The 14,752-nt window shown below is 47.4% G+C and overlaps 1 protein-coding gene across 2 annotated transcripts in view; it reads left to right on the forward strand.

The window, feature by feature from the left end:
• Positions 1-14,752, forward strand: part of Gcn1 (GCN1 activator of EIF2AK4) — a 65,053-nt gene that overhangs the window by 33,318 nt on the left and 16,983 nt on the right. For both annotated transcript variants that reach the window (XR_009056814.1, XM_057764201.1), the window contains exons 29-39: positions 1,462-1,589; positions 1,671-1,860; positions 2,020-2,090; positions 3,520-3,685; positions 3,932-4,126; positions 7,109-7,355; positions 7,863-7,984; positions 8,609-8,723; positions 9,529-9,708; positions 11,333-11,553; positions 14,654-14,722. Coding sequence is in view for 1 of the 2 variants with exons in the window: in XM_057764201.1 (XP_057620184.1) it covers positions 1,462-1,589; positions 1,671-1,860; positions 2,020-2,090; positions 3,520-3,685; positions 3,932-4,126; positions 7,109-7,355; positions 7,863-7,984; positions 8,609-8,723; positions 9,529-9,708; positions 11,333-11,553; positions 14,654-14,722 (1,704 nt within the window). In the remaining variant the exon portion in view is untranslated. The remainder of the gene's footprint in view (positions 1-1,461; positions 1,590-1,670; positions 1,861-2,019; positions 2,091-3,519; positions 3,686-3,931; positions 4,127-7,108; positions 7,356-7,862; positions 7,985-8,608; positions 8,724-9,528; positions 9,709-11,332; positions 11,554-14,653; positions 14,723-14,752) is intronic.

The raw sequence follows: 14,752 nt of genomic DNA on the forward strand, positions 1-14,752 counted from the left end.
CCTGTTACTCTAGATAAGTGTTTGCTACATAATGAGCATCCCTTACCTCAAACAGGGCTAGGAGGCAAAGAGAGGAGGAGGTCATGGGTAGGTTAGGATCCTTCTAAGCTTGTCAGGATGTGGCACTGTCCATTTCTGGTTCACCATGGAAGATTGTCAATCTGGGTTGTGACTCCTGATCTAGTCACTTAGAGCCTGTCTTTTTTCTTCCTCTTCCTTTTATGTATTGATAAGATATTCTGACAGAAACAATTTCAGGGATCAAGGTTTATTTTAGCTCATAGTTCTAGGTTATAGTCCGATGTGATAGGGAAGGCACCAGACCCTTGAAGCAGTGGCCATATTACATTGGCAGTCAGAAAAAGAGAGTAGTGAATACATGCTTCTCTGTGCTCAGCTGGCTTCCTCCAGTCCTCCAGAGTCCAGGATCCCCCTCCCTGGGGAAGGGTGCCGCCCACAACGGGCGAGTCTACCCACATCAGTTAACACAGTCAAGATGGTTCCCCATATGCATGCCCAGTGGCCCATCTTCCAGGGGATTCTAGATTCTGTCAAGTTGACTATTAACAGTAACCATCCTGTGACTTAACTCACAGGGTTAGGGCATTTATTCAACTACCTACCTCTCTTTAGCTTTTCTGGATGGCTTTTAGATTGTGGTTCCCAAATGTTAATTTCCCTACTACTGGCACTTGGTAAAATATGGGGAAATGATAGCAGTATGTTATGTTTTTAATTCATTCAACAAACACCTTTTGAGCTCTTACAGTCATGTTCAGAGTTAAATTAGTAATTTTTATTTAAAAAAATTTTTTAACTGGGTATGGTAGTGTACACTTTTTTTTTTATAGGAGTTATTAAAGCATTTATTTTTGTCTCTTCCTTAATAAATTTCTTAGATGTGCTGGCATCGTTGATTCTCTAATATTTTAATCCCAGCATTTGGGGGCAGAGGCAGGCAGATCTCTGAGTTCAAGGCCAGCCTGGTCTACATACTGAGTTCTGGGACAGCCAGGGCTACGTAAAGTAGCCCTGTCTTTTTTTTTTATGTGTACATCTTCTAATTTTTCATGCATCATCATTTCAGAAAAGAAGAAAAGCTGATTTGGGGGGTATGATGCGTGCTCTGAACCACTGAGCTGTATCCTGAGAGCCCCGTAAACTATTTGAGGGGTCTGAGCAGGTCGCCAGTTGAGCTGACTCCCATCCCTTCTAGACCAGCTTTGTCCAACTCCTTTCTGCAGTGATGGGCGTGTTTCCCGCCTGTGTTCTCTAGTGTGGTAGCCGTGTGGTAGTGACTGCAGTCTGGCTGCTACGACTGCCTCCTTTGCCTTACTTTTGGTTGACTTTCCTTTAGTAGCCGCGTGCAGCTGATGGTTGTATTTAGGACAGAAGTAAGGAGATGGGACACATTTACCTTTGAGATGTCAAGTCTCACAGTCTGATCCCTCCTCCTCCCAGGGACTGATGGAGCTCCAGCTTGTATTGCCAGCACCCGACACTGATGAAAAGAACGGCCTGAACCTGCTGCGGAGACTCTGGGTTGTTAAGTTTGACAAGGATGATGAGATCCGGAAGCTGGCTGAGAGGTGAGAGTCCTTCTGGCAGGGTTTGCTGGCCACACACTTCAGGCCCTTGCTTGACCAGTCTGAAATTTTGGTCTGCTGCAGGCTGTGGTCGACCATGGGCCTCGATCTGCAGTCAGATCTCTGCTCTTTGCTGATCGATGATGTGATATACCATGAGGCGGCGGTGAGGCAGGCTGGGGCTGAAGCCCTTTCCCAGGCGGTGGCACGGTACCAGCGGCAGGCAGCAGAGGTTATGGGCAGGCTCATGGAGATCTACCAGGAGAAGCTCTATGTGAGTGACCTGTGCAGCTGCTGTGGTCTGGGGCAGGGGAAGTGGGCGAGTGATCTTCTGCTCAGCTTGTGTCATGGTTCAGGGGTCCAGGCCATTGGTCTGTCTGCCCTTGGGACAAGGGAGAGCACTGCAGGGCTTTTAGCCTCTTGTCTATTGCAGAGACCGCCCCCGGTACTGGATGCTTTGGGACGAGTGATCTCAGAGTCCCCCCCAGACCAGTGGGAAGCCAGGTAAAGGCCTGCTTTGATCTTGTCATGCTTTCTGAGATGCACTAGCTGGACTGGGGTGCAATACCGCAAGGGGGTAGCGTGTGCTGATGCCAAGGTAGAAGGAGAGTCAGGCCGCCAGACCTGCGTCAGTGCTGGCTCCCTGTGTATGTGCAGCTCTGCGTCCTTGGACATTGTCTCTCCATCTGTGTGAGGAACGTGATTCTAGAACCTACCTGGAAAATCACTGGCTCTAGTCCATTAGCAACATGCAGTGTACTCAGCAGATGTTGATCTCATTCTCTAGGCCCCTGGAGTCACAGCTAGTATCTAGGTATCTAGGAGCAAGTATGACCTTGGAAGACACTTCTCACCCACAGTGGGCTTTCATGAGACAGTATATGGCTAGCTTCCTGAGTGACTGACCACACTTTGTCAGGGTCATCGTTGCTGTGCTGAAACACCATGGCCAAAGCAACTTGGGGAGGAGAGGCTTGTTTGCCTTACTCTTTACATTGCTGTTCATCCTCAGAGGAAGTGAGCAGGCACTAACATGGCAGGAACCTGGAGGCCATGGAGGGTGCTGCTTACTGACTTACTCCTCATGACTTTTTCAGTCTGCTTTCTTATAGAATCCAGGACCACCAGCCCAGGGGCGGCTCCACCCATAATGAGGTGGACCTTCCCCCTTAAAACCTAAATAAAATGCCCTATAGGCTTGCCTACAGCACAATCCTATGGAGAGACATTTTCTCAGTTAAGGTTCCCTCCTCTCCAGTGACTCTAGCCATGTATAGTTGATATAAAACCAGTCAGCACACCCACATTCTCTATTTCTGTGTGACTTTGTGTGCTAGTATGGGTTGTTTTTTTTTAAATATTTATTTATTATGTATACAATATTCTGTCTGTGTATGCCTGCAGGCCAGAAGAGGGCACCAGACCTCATTACAGATGGTTGTGAGCCACCATGTGGTTGCTGGGGATTGAACTCAGGACCCTTGGAAGAGCAGGCGATGCTCTTAACCTCTGAGCCATCTCTCCAGCCCCTAGTATGGGGTGTTGTATGGAGCCATCGTGTTTATTTCATTCTTCACTCAAGACCATCAGCTCAGAATAGGAATTTCTTGTCTCTAGCTGAGGAGTAATTCCACTTTGCCTTTGTTCCCATCCAAGGGCTGTCACATCTGTTTCCTTTACCGAGGTCTTTCTTCTTCCACCGCGTCTCACAGATAGAGGGGTGCGCATTTCCTCCCACATCAGGGAAATAGGCATAGTGGTCCTGGCCTCAGGACACCCCGCAGGAGATAACCAACAACTGGTCTCCATTTCACAGAACACTGGGCAGTTGCTTCATGGTGGGCTGCGTCCCCTGCCCCAGAGCTGTTTGCTCTTGTCCTCCAGCTGCTCTTGACTGACCTTGCCCACTCACGAGCTCCCTTTTCTTTCCTAGGTGTGGCCTAGCCTTGGCCCTGAATAAGCTCTCACAGTATTTGGATAGCTCTCAGGTGAAGCCGCTCTTTCAGTTTTTTGTTCCTGATGCCCTCAATGACCGAAACCCAGATGTCCGGAAGTGCATGTTAGATGCAGCGCTTGCAACACTCAATGCCCATGGGAAGGTGAGCAGTCTCAGCAGTTGGGGCGGTAAGACTGAGCAAGTGACAAAGAGAAGTGAGCGCCTGAAACCCTGACAGGGCACCAGCACCTAGCGGGAAACTTCATCCGTGTCAGAAAGACCCCCAATCCTTAGGGGCCTGCTGTAGGCCTGCTGGAGAACTAGCCAGCATTGCCAGCGCTGCAGGCCTAGCCTGTCCCTTTGATGCAGCCTGTAGCTGACCTGTGGCTCCGGGATCTGGCCGTTTCAGGAGAATGTCAACTCATTGCTGCCAGTGTTTGAGGAGTTCTTGAAGGATGCACCCAATGATGCCAGCTATGACGCCGTGCGGCAGAGTGTGGTGGTCCTGATGGGTTCTTTGGCCAAGCACCTGGACAAGAGTGACCCCAAAGTAAAACCCATTGTTGCCAAGCTCATTGCCGCCCTCTCAACACCTTCTCAGCAGGTACCTCCATCTTGGGGGGCCATGGATCACTGGGGAATGGGAATCCATGGTGGACAGACTGTAGGATGCCAGTAGGTGAGAAAACAGCCGTGTTTTTCCAGGAGAACCTAGGTATTTCAGTTTTTCCTACTCATTTGCTAGAGGTTTGGTTTTTAGTGTGCATATGTGCTTGCATGTGTGTGTATGTGTGTGTGTGTGTGTGTGTGTGTGTGTTTGCTTGCATGCGTTTGTGAGTATGTTTAGAGTAAATCTTGGCACTGATTAAAAACAAAGATGACGCAAAGATAATCCCAGCACCCTAGAGACAGAGGCAGGCAGATCTCTTGTGAGTTTGAGGTCAGCCTGGTCTAGACCTAGAACTCACTGCCTGCCTCTTCCTCCTGAGTGCTAGGATCAAAGGCGTGCACCACCAGCTTTACAAGCCCCTTTGCTTTTCTGTTTTTCTTTCTTTTAAATATTTATCTATTTATTTATTTTGTATATAATATTCTGTGTGTATGCCTGCAGGCCAGAAGAGGGCACCAGACTTCATTACAGATGGTTGTGAGCCACCATGTGGTTGCCGGGAATTGAACTCAGGACCTTTGGAAGAGCAGGCAATGCTCTTAACCACTGAACTATCTCTCCAGCTCTATTTTTCTGTTTTTCAAGACAGGGTTTCTTTGTGTAGCTTTGTTGCCTGTCCTGGAACTAGCTCTTGTAGACCAGGCTGGCCTTGAACTCATAGAGATTCACCTGCCTCTGCCTCCACAACCCCTTTTTAATCACAGGCATTTTTACTCAACGCTGAGTATTTGTGTATGTAAAATAGATATGCAAATCGAATGTCAGTGATGATAAACCATAATATTTTCCCTTGTTTTTGTTTTTTCGAGATGGGGTTTCTCTGTAGCTTTGGAGCCTATCCCGGAACTCGCTCTATAGACCAGGCTGGCCTCAAACTCACAGAGATTCGCCTCCCATGTGCTGGGATTAAAGGCGTGTGCCACTACCACCTGGCATAAACCATAGCATTTTTAAAACATTTCTTTGATATACCATGATTTTTTCATGTACTACAGATGAGAACAGATTTTGTACTAATAAGGATATTCTTAGTTTTATATAAACAAGTTTTACCTATATATTTGGTACTACTTAGGATATAGAAATTTAGTTTGAGATAATTTTTGTTTTATAATCAGTACTGAGATTGTCACTCTGCATAAATATATGGTGCAAAGTGCCAGGTACATACAACATTTTACTTTTTAATTTCGTTGGAAGAATGGACATTTCTCTGTGAGTGTGGAAGTCAGAGGACAGCTTGCAGGAATAGGTTCTCTCTCCTTGTGAGTCCCTAGGATGGAACTCAGGTCATTATGACTGGTGGCAAAGCTGGTCTACTTGGCTGAGCCTTTTCCCTGGCCTTTCCCTTTTAGATGTATATTTAAGGCATTTCAGAAATTGTTGGAAATTCTGTTTTAATAGCAAGCCAAAATTCATAGAATAATTTTTTTTTTTTTTTTTTTTTTTTTTTTTTTTTTTTTTTTGGTTTTTTGAGACAGGGTTTCTCTGTGGTTTTGGAGCCTATCCTGGAACTAGCTCTTGTAGACCAGGCTGGTCTCGAACTCACAGAGATCCGCCTGCCTCTGCCTCTCGAAGAATAATTTTTTTTATATAAAACTTGGGTCATCAACTCAGTCAATTTTTATTTTATTGATTTGTTTGTTTATGAAGGCAGGGTCTCATTGTATAGCTTAGGCTGGCCAAAACTTACTTTGTAGATCAAGCTGGTCTTGAACTCACATAGATCTACATGTTTTGCCTCCTGAGTGCTGGGACTAAAGGTGTGCGCCACCACTCCCGGCTAACTCCCAACAGTTTTAACAACTGTAGCCTTCTAACACAGTGTGGGCCACACCTACAACAGTTTGACACTTACACATTGAGAGGAATGAGAGGGAAACACTGCGAGTCTCTGTTTTCTGCAATGGAGCCTTGATGCGTCTCTGAGAGCAGAACACCGCTGCCGTTCCCGACCCACAGTGGTCTCGGCAGGAGCGAAGGTGCTGCCACAGGGGTCACTGCTCTTGGGTGGTGTGACAGTGTTGGACTCTAGCATCCAAACACCGAGGAGGAGTCGCCCCCAGAGACCACTTCATACACCACTGCCGATGCAAAAGCATGAGGATTTTATTAATTCTGTCATGACAGGGTCCCCCAGTATTCGGGAAGCCAAGGGACCCCGAATAGCTGGTACAGTCTACTTTTAAAGGGGCCACAGAAGCAAGGGGGGTTGTTCTTTGACTGTTTTGATTGGCTTATTCGAAAGGGCTATTACCAATAATTGACTGGAGAGCTGTTGCCAGACCAGGTGAGGTAAGAGGTCATTTTGACCCCGTTTCCCAGGCTACCGAATCAAAACATACGTATATGGGTAATTGTTCAGGAACTGAGTACGTGCGAGTGTAGCTGTTAGGTCCTTGGTTCCCAGGGGAGGAGGGGAAGCACTATGGCACAGAGGCTGAGAGGATTCAGAATTGTCTTAAAGTCTTAGAACAGCACTCGGGGGACAGTGCATTCGTGTGCTCGGAACCAACAGTGACGTCACCAGAGGTGACAAGCACAAGCATTGCCGGGAGCACCTCAGAGTCTTATGTGTTTGGTTTTGAATTAATTTTTGGCCATTATACATTCAGAAATTTGTACTGTTTCCTAATGGATTTACAGTGCAGCCCCATGTGGGTTGTGAAGCACAGTGAAGACGCAGTGGTTTAGACTAGAAACAGCACTGTGCTGTTGCTGCTCTTGTCACTGACTGCAGCGTGTGCCCTGTGGAGCATGTGCCGTCATGAGTAGATAGGAAAGAAACACTGCTTCTTTGATGCTTTGACACGTGAAGCGGTGGCTCAGATTGGGTGTGAGACAGGGCTACTGTGTGGGCCACCAGGAACAACTGTCACTGAGCTGCTTGCCCTAATGAGATGGCCCCTCCCACAGGTCCAGGAGTCTGTTGCCAGCTGCTTGCCACCTCTTGTACCCGCTGTCAAGGAGGATGCTGGGGGAATGATCCAGCGGCTCATGCAGCAGCTGCTGGAGTCAGACAAGTATGCAGAGCGTAAAGGAGCTGCATATGGGCTGGCAGGCCTGGTGAAAGGCCTGGGCATCCTCTCCCTGAAGCAGCAGGAGATGATGGCCGCACTGACCGATGCCATTCAGGATAAGAAGAATTTCCGAAGACGAGAGGGTGGGTGTCCCTGAGCTCAATGCTGACAGCACAGGAAGTTGGTGCCCATGCTTCAGAGGAAGGGAGGAGGGACCATATGACCCATCCAGCCCTGTCTCTGGTGGGGTTGGCCTGCACTTTCCTCCTTATTCTTTCTAGCATTGTTGGGGGCTGAACTCGAGGCCTCACTCATGCTAGACAGGCTGCTGTACTGCTGAACTACATGCCAGCCCTTCCTGTTGTAGTATTCCAGGGTTTCCTTATATTCCTTAAGTTGCCAAGCATAGCCTACAACTTAGTGGTCCTCTTGCCTCAGGCTCCAGAATGGTAGGAGTATAGGCTTGTCTCCCTACCTACTTTCTAACTGCTAATAGAGCCGAAAGTGTGCCACACTCTGCCACATCCCTGCCCTGAGTACTGAGATAGACTGCTGCTCTTCAGTCCCATAGGCACCGGTAGCCCGAAGAGGTACCAGGTTGGGTGCTGGCCCTTGTATTCCCAGCACTGTCTGCCGTCCTCTTCCCCCAGGAGCTCTGTTTGCCTTCGAGATGCTCTGCACCATGCTGGGGAAGCTCTTCGAGCCCTATGTGGTCCATGTGTTGCCCCATCTGCTACTGTGTTTTGGGGATGGGAACCAGTATGTACGTGAGGTAAGTCCAGAGGCAGGAGTGAGAACTGCTCCCATGCAGGCTTTGTCAGGGAGGTATCTAAGGTGGGTTCCAGCCCCCACTGCCAGAGGCCTTTCAGCTCGTACCTGAGACACTGATTACTGCTATGGATTTCTCTTAGGTTCCCTTACACATTGAAGATTTTATTTGTGTGTGCATGTGTATTATGTATTTGTCCATGCTCACATGGACAGATGTGCGTCCTGGAAACTAGAAGAGGACAGTCCTCAGACTGCCAAATAAGTTGCTCCTTTTTTGTTGTTGTTCTTGTTTTTTGTTTGTTTGTTAAGATATGTTTTCTCTGTGTAGCCTTGGCTGTTCTGGAATTTACTTTGTAAACTATGCTGGCCTTGAACTCAGATCTAGCTGTCTCTACCTCTCAAGTCCTGAGATTGAAGGTGTGTGCCATTATCAAGCAAGTTGCTCTTAACTGCTGAGCCATCTGTCCGGCCCCAGTACTGAAGCTTTTTGAGATGTGTTTTGACTGTTCCTCTGGACCTGGGCTCTGTACAGCCTTGGTCAGTGTAGGGACACAGGGCTAGTGTCAGGCCTGAGGCTTGCCTAGGTGAGGAGGCCCCTGAATGTCTTCTTCTCTCCTCCCTTGAGGCTGCAGATGATTGTGCCAAAGCTGTGATGAGCAACCTGAGTGCTCATGGTGTGAAGTTGGTGCTCCCGTCCTTGTTAGCTGCCCTGGAGGAGGAATCCTGGCGGACCAAAGCCGGTGAGACCGCCGTTTCTGTGTCAGCTTTCTGCTCTGACAGTCACCCGCAGCAGGGCCGCAGGGCCTCACAGCCACTGTCTGTGGGCATGGCAGAGTAGCTTGGTCAGCTCTGAGGAAATCCTGAGCTTGAAAGCTGTGGTCTAGAACCTTCTAAAGCAAATAGTCTAGAGCCATTCTGGTTGGGAGGGTCAGGGCCTGGGGCCTCCTTTCTGTTCCTTCAGATTTTGCTGTCTTACAGTTTAAAACAGCACAGATGTGAGATAGAGAAATCCAGGACTAACCTTTGGAACACCCACAGGACTGAACTAGGCCTCCCTGCTCTCCCAGCTAGATCTCTACTGCTGTGATAAACACCGTGGCCAAAAGAAATTTGGAATTATAGTCCATCACTAAGGGAAGTCAGGGCAGGAGCTGATGCAGAGGCCATAGAGGAGAACTGCTTACTGGCTTTCTTATAGAACCAAACCCAACCTGCCTAGGCATGGTACCACTCACAGTGATCTGAGCTCCCCATGTCAATCACCAATTAAGAAAATGTACTAAGACTTGCCTGTGGGCAAATTTTATGAGCCATTTTCTCAATTGAGATTCCCTCTTACCAAATGACTCTTAATTTGTGTCAAGTTGACAGTAAATTAACCAGGACACCCTTTCTGGTGTTGTCTCTTTACCCTGTGCTACTCCTCATCACCTGGCCTCTTTCCAGGGCCTGAAGAGTCTGCAGAGAAGCAAGCTGGGTATCCCTCCCCACTATAGCCAGCAGGTGTCTTGCTGACCAGTGCTGACTTGTGTCCTCTGTCTACAGGGTCTGTAGAGCTACTTGGGGCAATGGCGTATTGTGCTCCTAAGCAGCTGTCATCCTGCCTACCCAACATTGTACCCAAGCTCACAGAGGTGCTGACAGACTCCCACGTCAAAGTGCAGAAGGCTGGACAGCAAGCACTCAGACAGATCGGCTCTGTCATCAGGAATCCAGAGATCCTGGGTATGCTTTTCCCATGGGGCACTTACTTGACTTCACCCGCTACCTTCTCTAGGATTTTCTGGGGAGTGTCAGCTAAGACTGTTGCCCTCTGAGGACAAATATGTCTGTGGTGAAATAACCTTTATTGCTGGGAAGCCCTTTCCTTAGACTAAACAATTGAAGGGAATTTGGAAACAGTTTGTTCTCCCACTGGTCTGGAGCACGTGTCATTGGCTTCATAGCTAGGGACATCAAGTCACTGACTCAGGAGATGCCCAGCTCTGTGAAATCCTGCGCACTTGACTGAGCTGGGAGGCAGCTTGCAGCTCATCAGCACCGTCTGGAGCTCTGGCTTTTGGAACTCTCTTCTCATTGCATCAGGCAAAAGAATTAACCATGTTTTTTTTTTTTTTTTTTTCCTTTCGGTTTTTCGAGACAGGGTTTCTCTGTAGTTTTGGAGCCTGTCCTGGAACTAGCTCTTGTAGACCAGGCTGGCCTCGAACTCCCAGAGATCCGCCTGCCTCTGCCTCCAGAGTGCTGGGATTAAAGGCGTGCGCCACCACCGCCCGGCTGTTTTCTATTTTTTAATTAAAGGAATTTGTAATATTTTTTGTGTTGTATGTATGATTATATGATTGTAGGCACAAGTGTACAGTGGCACATGTGTGCAAGTCAGCAGACAGTTAATGAGAATCCGTTTCCTCCATAGTTCCACCATACGCATCCTGAGTATTAAACTTAGTTCAGGCTTGGTGGCAAGTGCCTTTACTGACAGAGCCCCCCCCTCACTGGCCCAGATGTATCCTTTAGTGTGATTTTTGGTCTCTGGCATAGGCTGGCCTATGTGTGCAGACTAACATTGTTGGATGATTTTGAACTTCTGATCCTCCTGCTTCTACCTCCCAAGTCCCAGGATTATAGGCATGTGAGCACTGATTCTAGGGTTTTGTGCATGCTAAGCATGGACTCTACCAACTGAGCGACATCCCAGCCCACAGTGTGTTTCTTTCTGAGGGCTGGGAGGAGACTGAATGCTGGCAACAAAGCCCAGCTATCCACACTGACTGACACATCACTTGCATCATTTTAAGCTTAAACTCTGAGTACTGGGGCCTGGTACATGTAGTTCAGCCATGAAATTATTAGATATGTATGTTTTCATTAGAAAATGAAACAATTTGTGACTGAGTATATTTGTGTTTTGGGAATGGAACCTAGGGCCTTGGCTGTGCCAGATGAATGATATACCGCAAAGCTGTGTTGGCTTCGTTTTGTTTTGTGACAAGGTCTTACTATGTAGCCCAGGCTGGCTTCAAACTTAACAATCTCCTGCCTCTAGCCCATAAGTACTAGGATGACAGGTGTGTACTACATGCCTGTTCATCTTCCAGATTTATTTGTATTATGTTTAATGCCTGTGTCTGTGTGGATATATGCATATGCTCAGCACTGGCTGCAGCTCATTTCTTGAAACTACTCCATGATGTTCTGTCCAGTCACGGTTGCGGTGTAGAGGGCCAGCTACCACACTTCTTAGGGAGTAGGAGTTCCTTCCCCAGCTGAGGCACCCAGTCTTCTTGCTCTCCCTAAGGCTGTGCCGCTTGCCAGATTTGTACAGATTAGTATTCTCCTCTGTGACATGCAGCCATTGCCCCGGTCCTGCTGGACGCCCTGACGGACCCATCAAGGAAGACTCAGAAATGCCTTCAGACCCTGCTGGACACCAAGTTTGTTCACTTCATTGACGCCCCGTCCTTGGCGCTCATCATGCCTATTGTCCAGAGAGCCTTTCAGGACCGTTCCACAGACACGCGGAAGATGGCAGCACAAATTATTGGCAACATGTACTCCCTGACAGACCAGAAGGTAGTAGCCCAACTGGCTTAGGGTATGAAGTCCCAGTCTACAGCAGACATGGAAGGATGTGGGCATTGTCTCTGCTTATGTTTGCAGGAAACCCTGGGCCATTTAGGGTGGGAGGTGGAAATCTGGGCATCTCCCAGAGTGCAGTAGTTTAAGGACTTAAGTGTGTCCTTGGCCAAGGTCTGTCTCCATGACCTCTGCTACAGATTGGGTAGAAGACAGACAGCCTTTCCCTCGTACCTTTCAGGAGAGTTCACCAGGCAGCTGGAATTTTCCTTCATTGGAGTGTTCCCTGATTGGGAGTATGTGCTTCTATAGCCTCTAAGGAGAAATACGTGTAGTCAGGGAGTTTGTATTTGTGATTTTACCATTCACCACAGCTCTGCCTTGATACTCAAAAGAAGTTAAAGTGGAGTTCTTTTTTTTAGGTGTGGGGGTGAGGGGTATTCAGAACAGGTTTTCTCTGTGTACCCCAGGCTGGTCCCAAACTCACAGAGATCCTCTTGTTTTGCCTCTCAAGTGCTGGGATTAAAGGTGTGCACCACCACTACACAGCTAAGTGGAGTTATTTCTGTTCCAGACGATTTAGGAAATTAAAAACCTTAAAACTGTATGTGTAATGTGTGCTTGTAATCTCTGCACTCAGGAAACCGAGGCAAGGATTAAAAAAAAATCCCAGGGGCTGAAGAAATGGCTCAGCACAAGTGGTTCTCAACCTGTGGATCGTGACCCTTTTGTGGGTGGAGAGTTTGAATGACCAGCCCTTTCGCGGGGGTCACAGATCAGATGTTTGCATTATGATTCATAAAGGTAGCATGATTACAGCCATGGAGTAGCAACAAAGTAATGTTATGGTCGGGGGTTGCAGCGTTAGGAAGATTGAGAGCCGCTGACTTAGCAGTTAAGAGGCCTGACCTGGACTCGATCCCTAGTACCCACATGGTGGCTCACAAACATCTAACTCTAGTTCCAGGGAGGTCAGTCCTCTGAGACTGTGATGCACAGGTGTACATGCAGGGAAAGCATCCACACACATAAAATACTTTTTTTGTTTGTTTGTTTTTGAAGACAGAGTTTCTCTGTGAAGCCCTGGCTGTCCTGGCACACTCTCTGTAGACCAGGTTGGCCTCGAACTCACAGAGGTCTGCCTAGTGTGCATTACATGGAATGGCCTGTCTCAGGAAGGAAATCAGAAAATGCCACAGGTTTCCTCTAACATGAGAGCATGTTGATGTTGCCACGTTACCGCAAGGTGTGATAGCACGTGCTTTTACAGCCAGCACTCAGGAGTCAAGACTAGCCTGGTCTACATGACAAGTCTAGGCCAGCCAGAGCTACATAGCAGGATCAGGGGGAGAGAGAGAGAGACAGACAGACATACAGACAGACAGAAAAACAGAACATGGCATTCCTGAATATCGTTTCTTAAGTTACAATAAGTTTCCTCCATAATAATAATTTAGTAGTATATAATATCCCAACAAGTTTATGTGCCATAATTTACATAAACTACTTGTCGTGTAGTAGTATCTCCTGATGGAGGGGAGCTGGTTTTGGTTTTTCCTATTTTAAGAGCTATTGCAAGCCAGACATAGTGGCATACACCTTTAATCCCAGGGCTCTGGGAGTTCAAGGCCAGCTTGGTCTACAGAGTAAGTTCCAGGCCAGCCACAGCTACATAGTGAGACCCTGTCCCAAATAAATAAATAAGTAAATAAATAAATAAATAAGAACAGTATATAGTGTTCTCGCTCACTCTCTCAACACAGGGTCTGCCTCTGCCACTGAAGTGCCAGAGATTAAAAGCATATGCCATCATGCCTTGCAGTTTTATTTTTTAGCTTTTTTAAGATTTTGTGTTTTTAATTTTTTAATTTATTTTTATTTTTTAGCTTTTAAGTTGCATTTTATTTGTTTGTTTGTTTATTTTGGATTTTCAAGACAGGGTTTCTCTGTAGCTTTGGAGCCTGTCCTGGAACTAGCTCTTGTAGACCAGGCTGGTCTCAAACTCACAGAGATCCGCCTGCCTCTGCCTCCCAAGTTCTGGGATTAAAGGCGTGCACCACCACCGCCCGGCTTTAAGTTGCATTTTAATATGGTGTGTGTGTGTGTGTGTGTGTGTGTGTGTACATGCACTTCCATGCAAATATGGAAGTCAAAGAACAGTTTGAAGGCGTTGGTTTTCTCTTTCTACCATGTGGGTCCTGGGGATCAAGCTCATGTTCTCAGTCTTGGCAGCAGGCGCCTTACCCACTGAGTCACCTTGCTGGCACCATAAGGCATTTTCTGTTTGGGTAGTTTTTTTTTATAATTAATTTTTATTTTATTTGCGTTGGTATTTTGCTACATGTATGTCTATGTGAGGATGTCAGATCTTGGAGTTTACAGACAGTTGTGAGCTGCCATGTGGGTGCTAGGACTTGAACCCACGTCCTCTGGAAGAACAGTCAGTGCTCTTAACCACTGAGTCATCTCTCCAGCCCAGACATTTTCTGTTTTGAAGATTATTCCCTAAATCTGAATGCTACAAAAGGATACAAACATTTTAAGATAAAAAAGGAAAGATGAAATGAAATTCTGAGCCGGGCGCTGGTGGCGTACGCCTTTAATCCCAGCATTCAGGAGGCAGAGGCAGGCGGATCTCTGTGAGTTCGAGACCAGCCTGGTCTACAGAGCGAGTTTTAGGACAGGCTCCAAAGCTACACAGAGAAACCCTGTCTCGAAAAACAAAACAAAACAAAACCAAAAAAAAAAAAACAACAAAAAAGAAATGAAATTCTGTCAACAGAGTGCTAGAGATACTTTTTTGAGGATTACAGGGCCAGGGCGGCAGTGGCCCCAAGAAGGAGATGGAGAGCTCCCGCTAGACTGACCTGCTAAGGAAGGTGGGGTGGGTTTGTTGTGTGTTGGCCTGAGCAGCTAGTTCCGTCAAGGAAACAATCAGAAGAGGTGGACTGCACAGTTACCCAGACATTTTGTGAGCTGTGTGGTCCTCCTGTTGCTCTTTGTCAGCAGAAGGGCAGCGTCAGGGTCCACAGCTGAACAGGGCCTGGAGAAGACGGGAATTGGGTCTCTGCCTGAATCACATCTTATGTTGTTATAGGACTTGGCTCCTTACCTGCCCAGTGTGACACCTGGCCTGAAAGCCTCACTCTTGGACCCTGTCCCTGAGGTGAGTCTGGGTGTAGCCCAGTGTCTAGAA

The sequence above is a fragment of the Chionomys nivalis genome, chromosome 3 (assembly GCF_950005125.1).
Source record: "Chionomys nivalis chromosome 3, mChiNiv1.1, whole genome shotgun sequence".
Classification (NCBI taxonomy): domain Eukaryota; kingdom Metazoa; phylum Chordata; class Mammalia; order Rodentia; family Cricetidae; genus Chionomys; species Chionomys nivalis.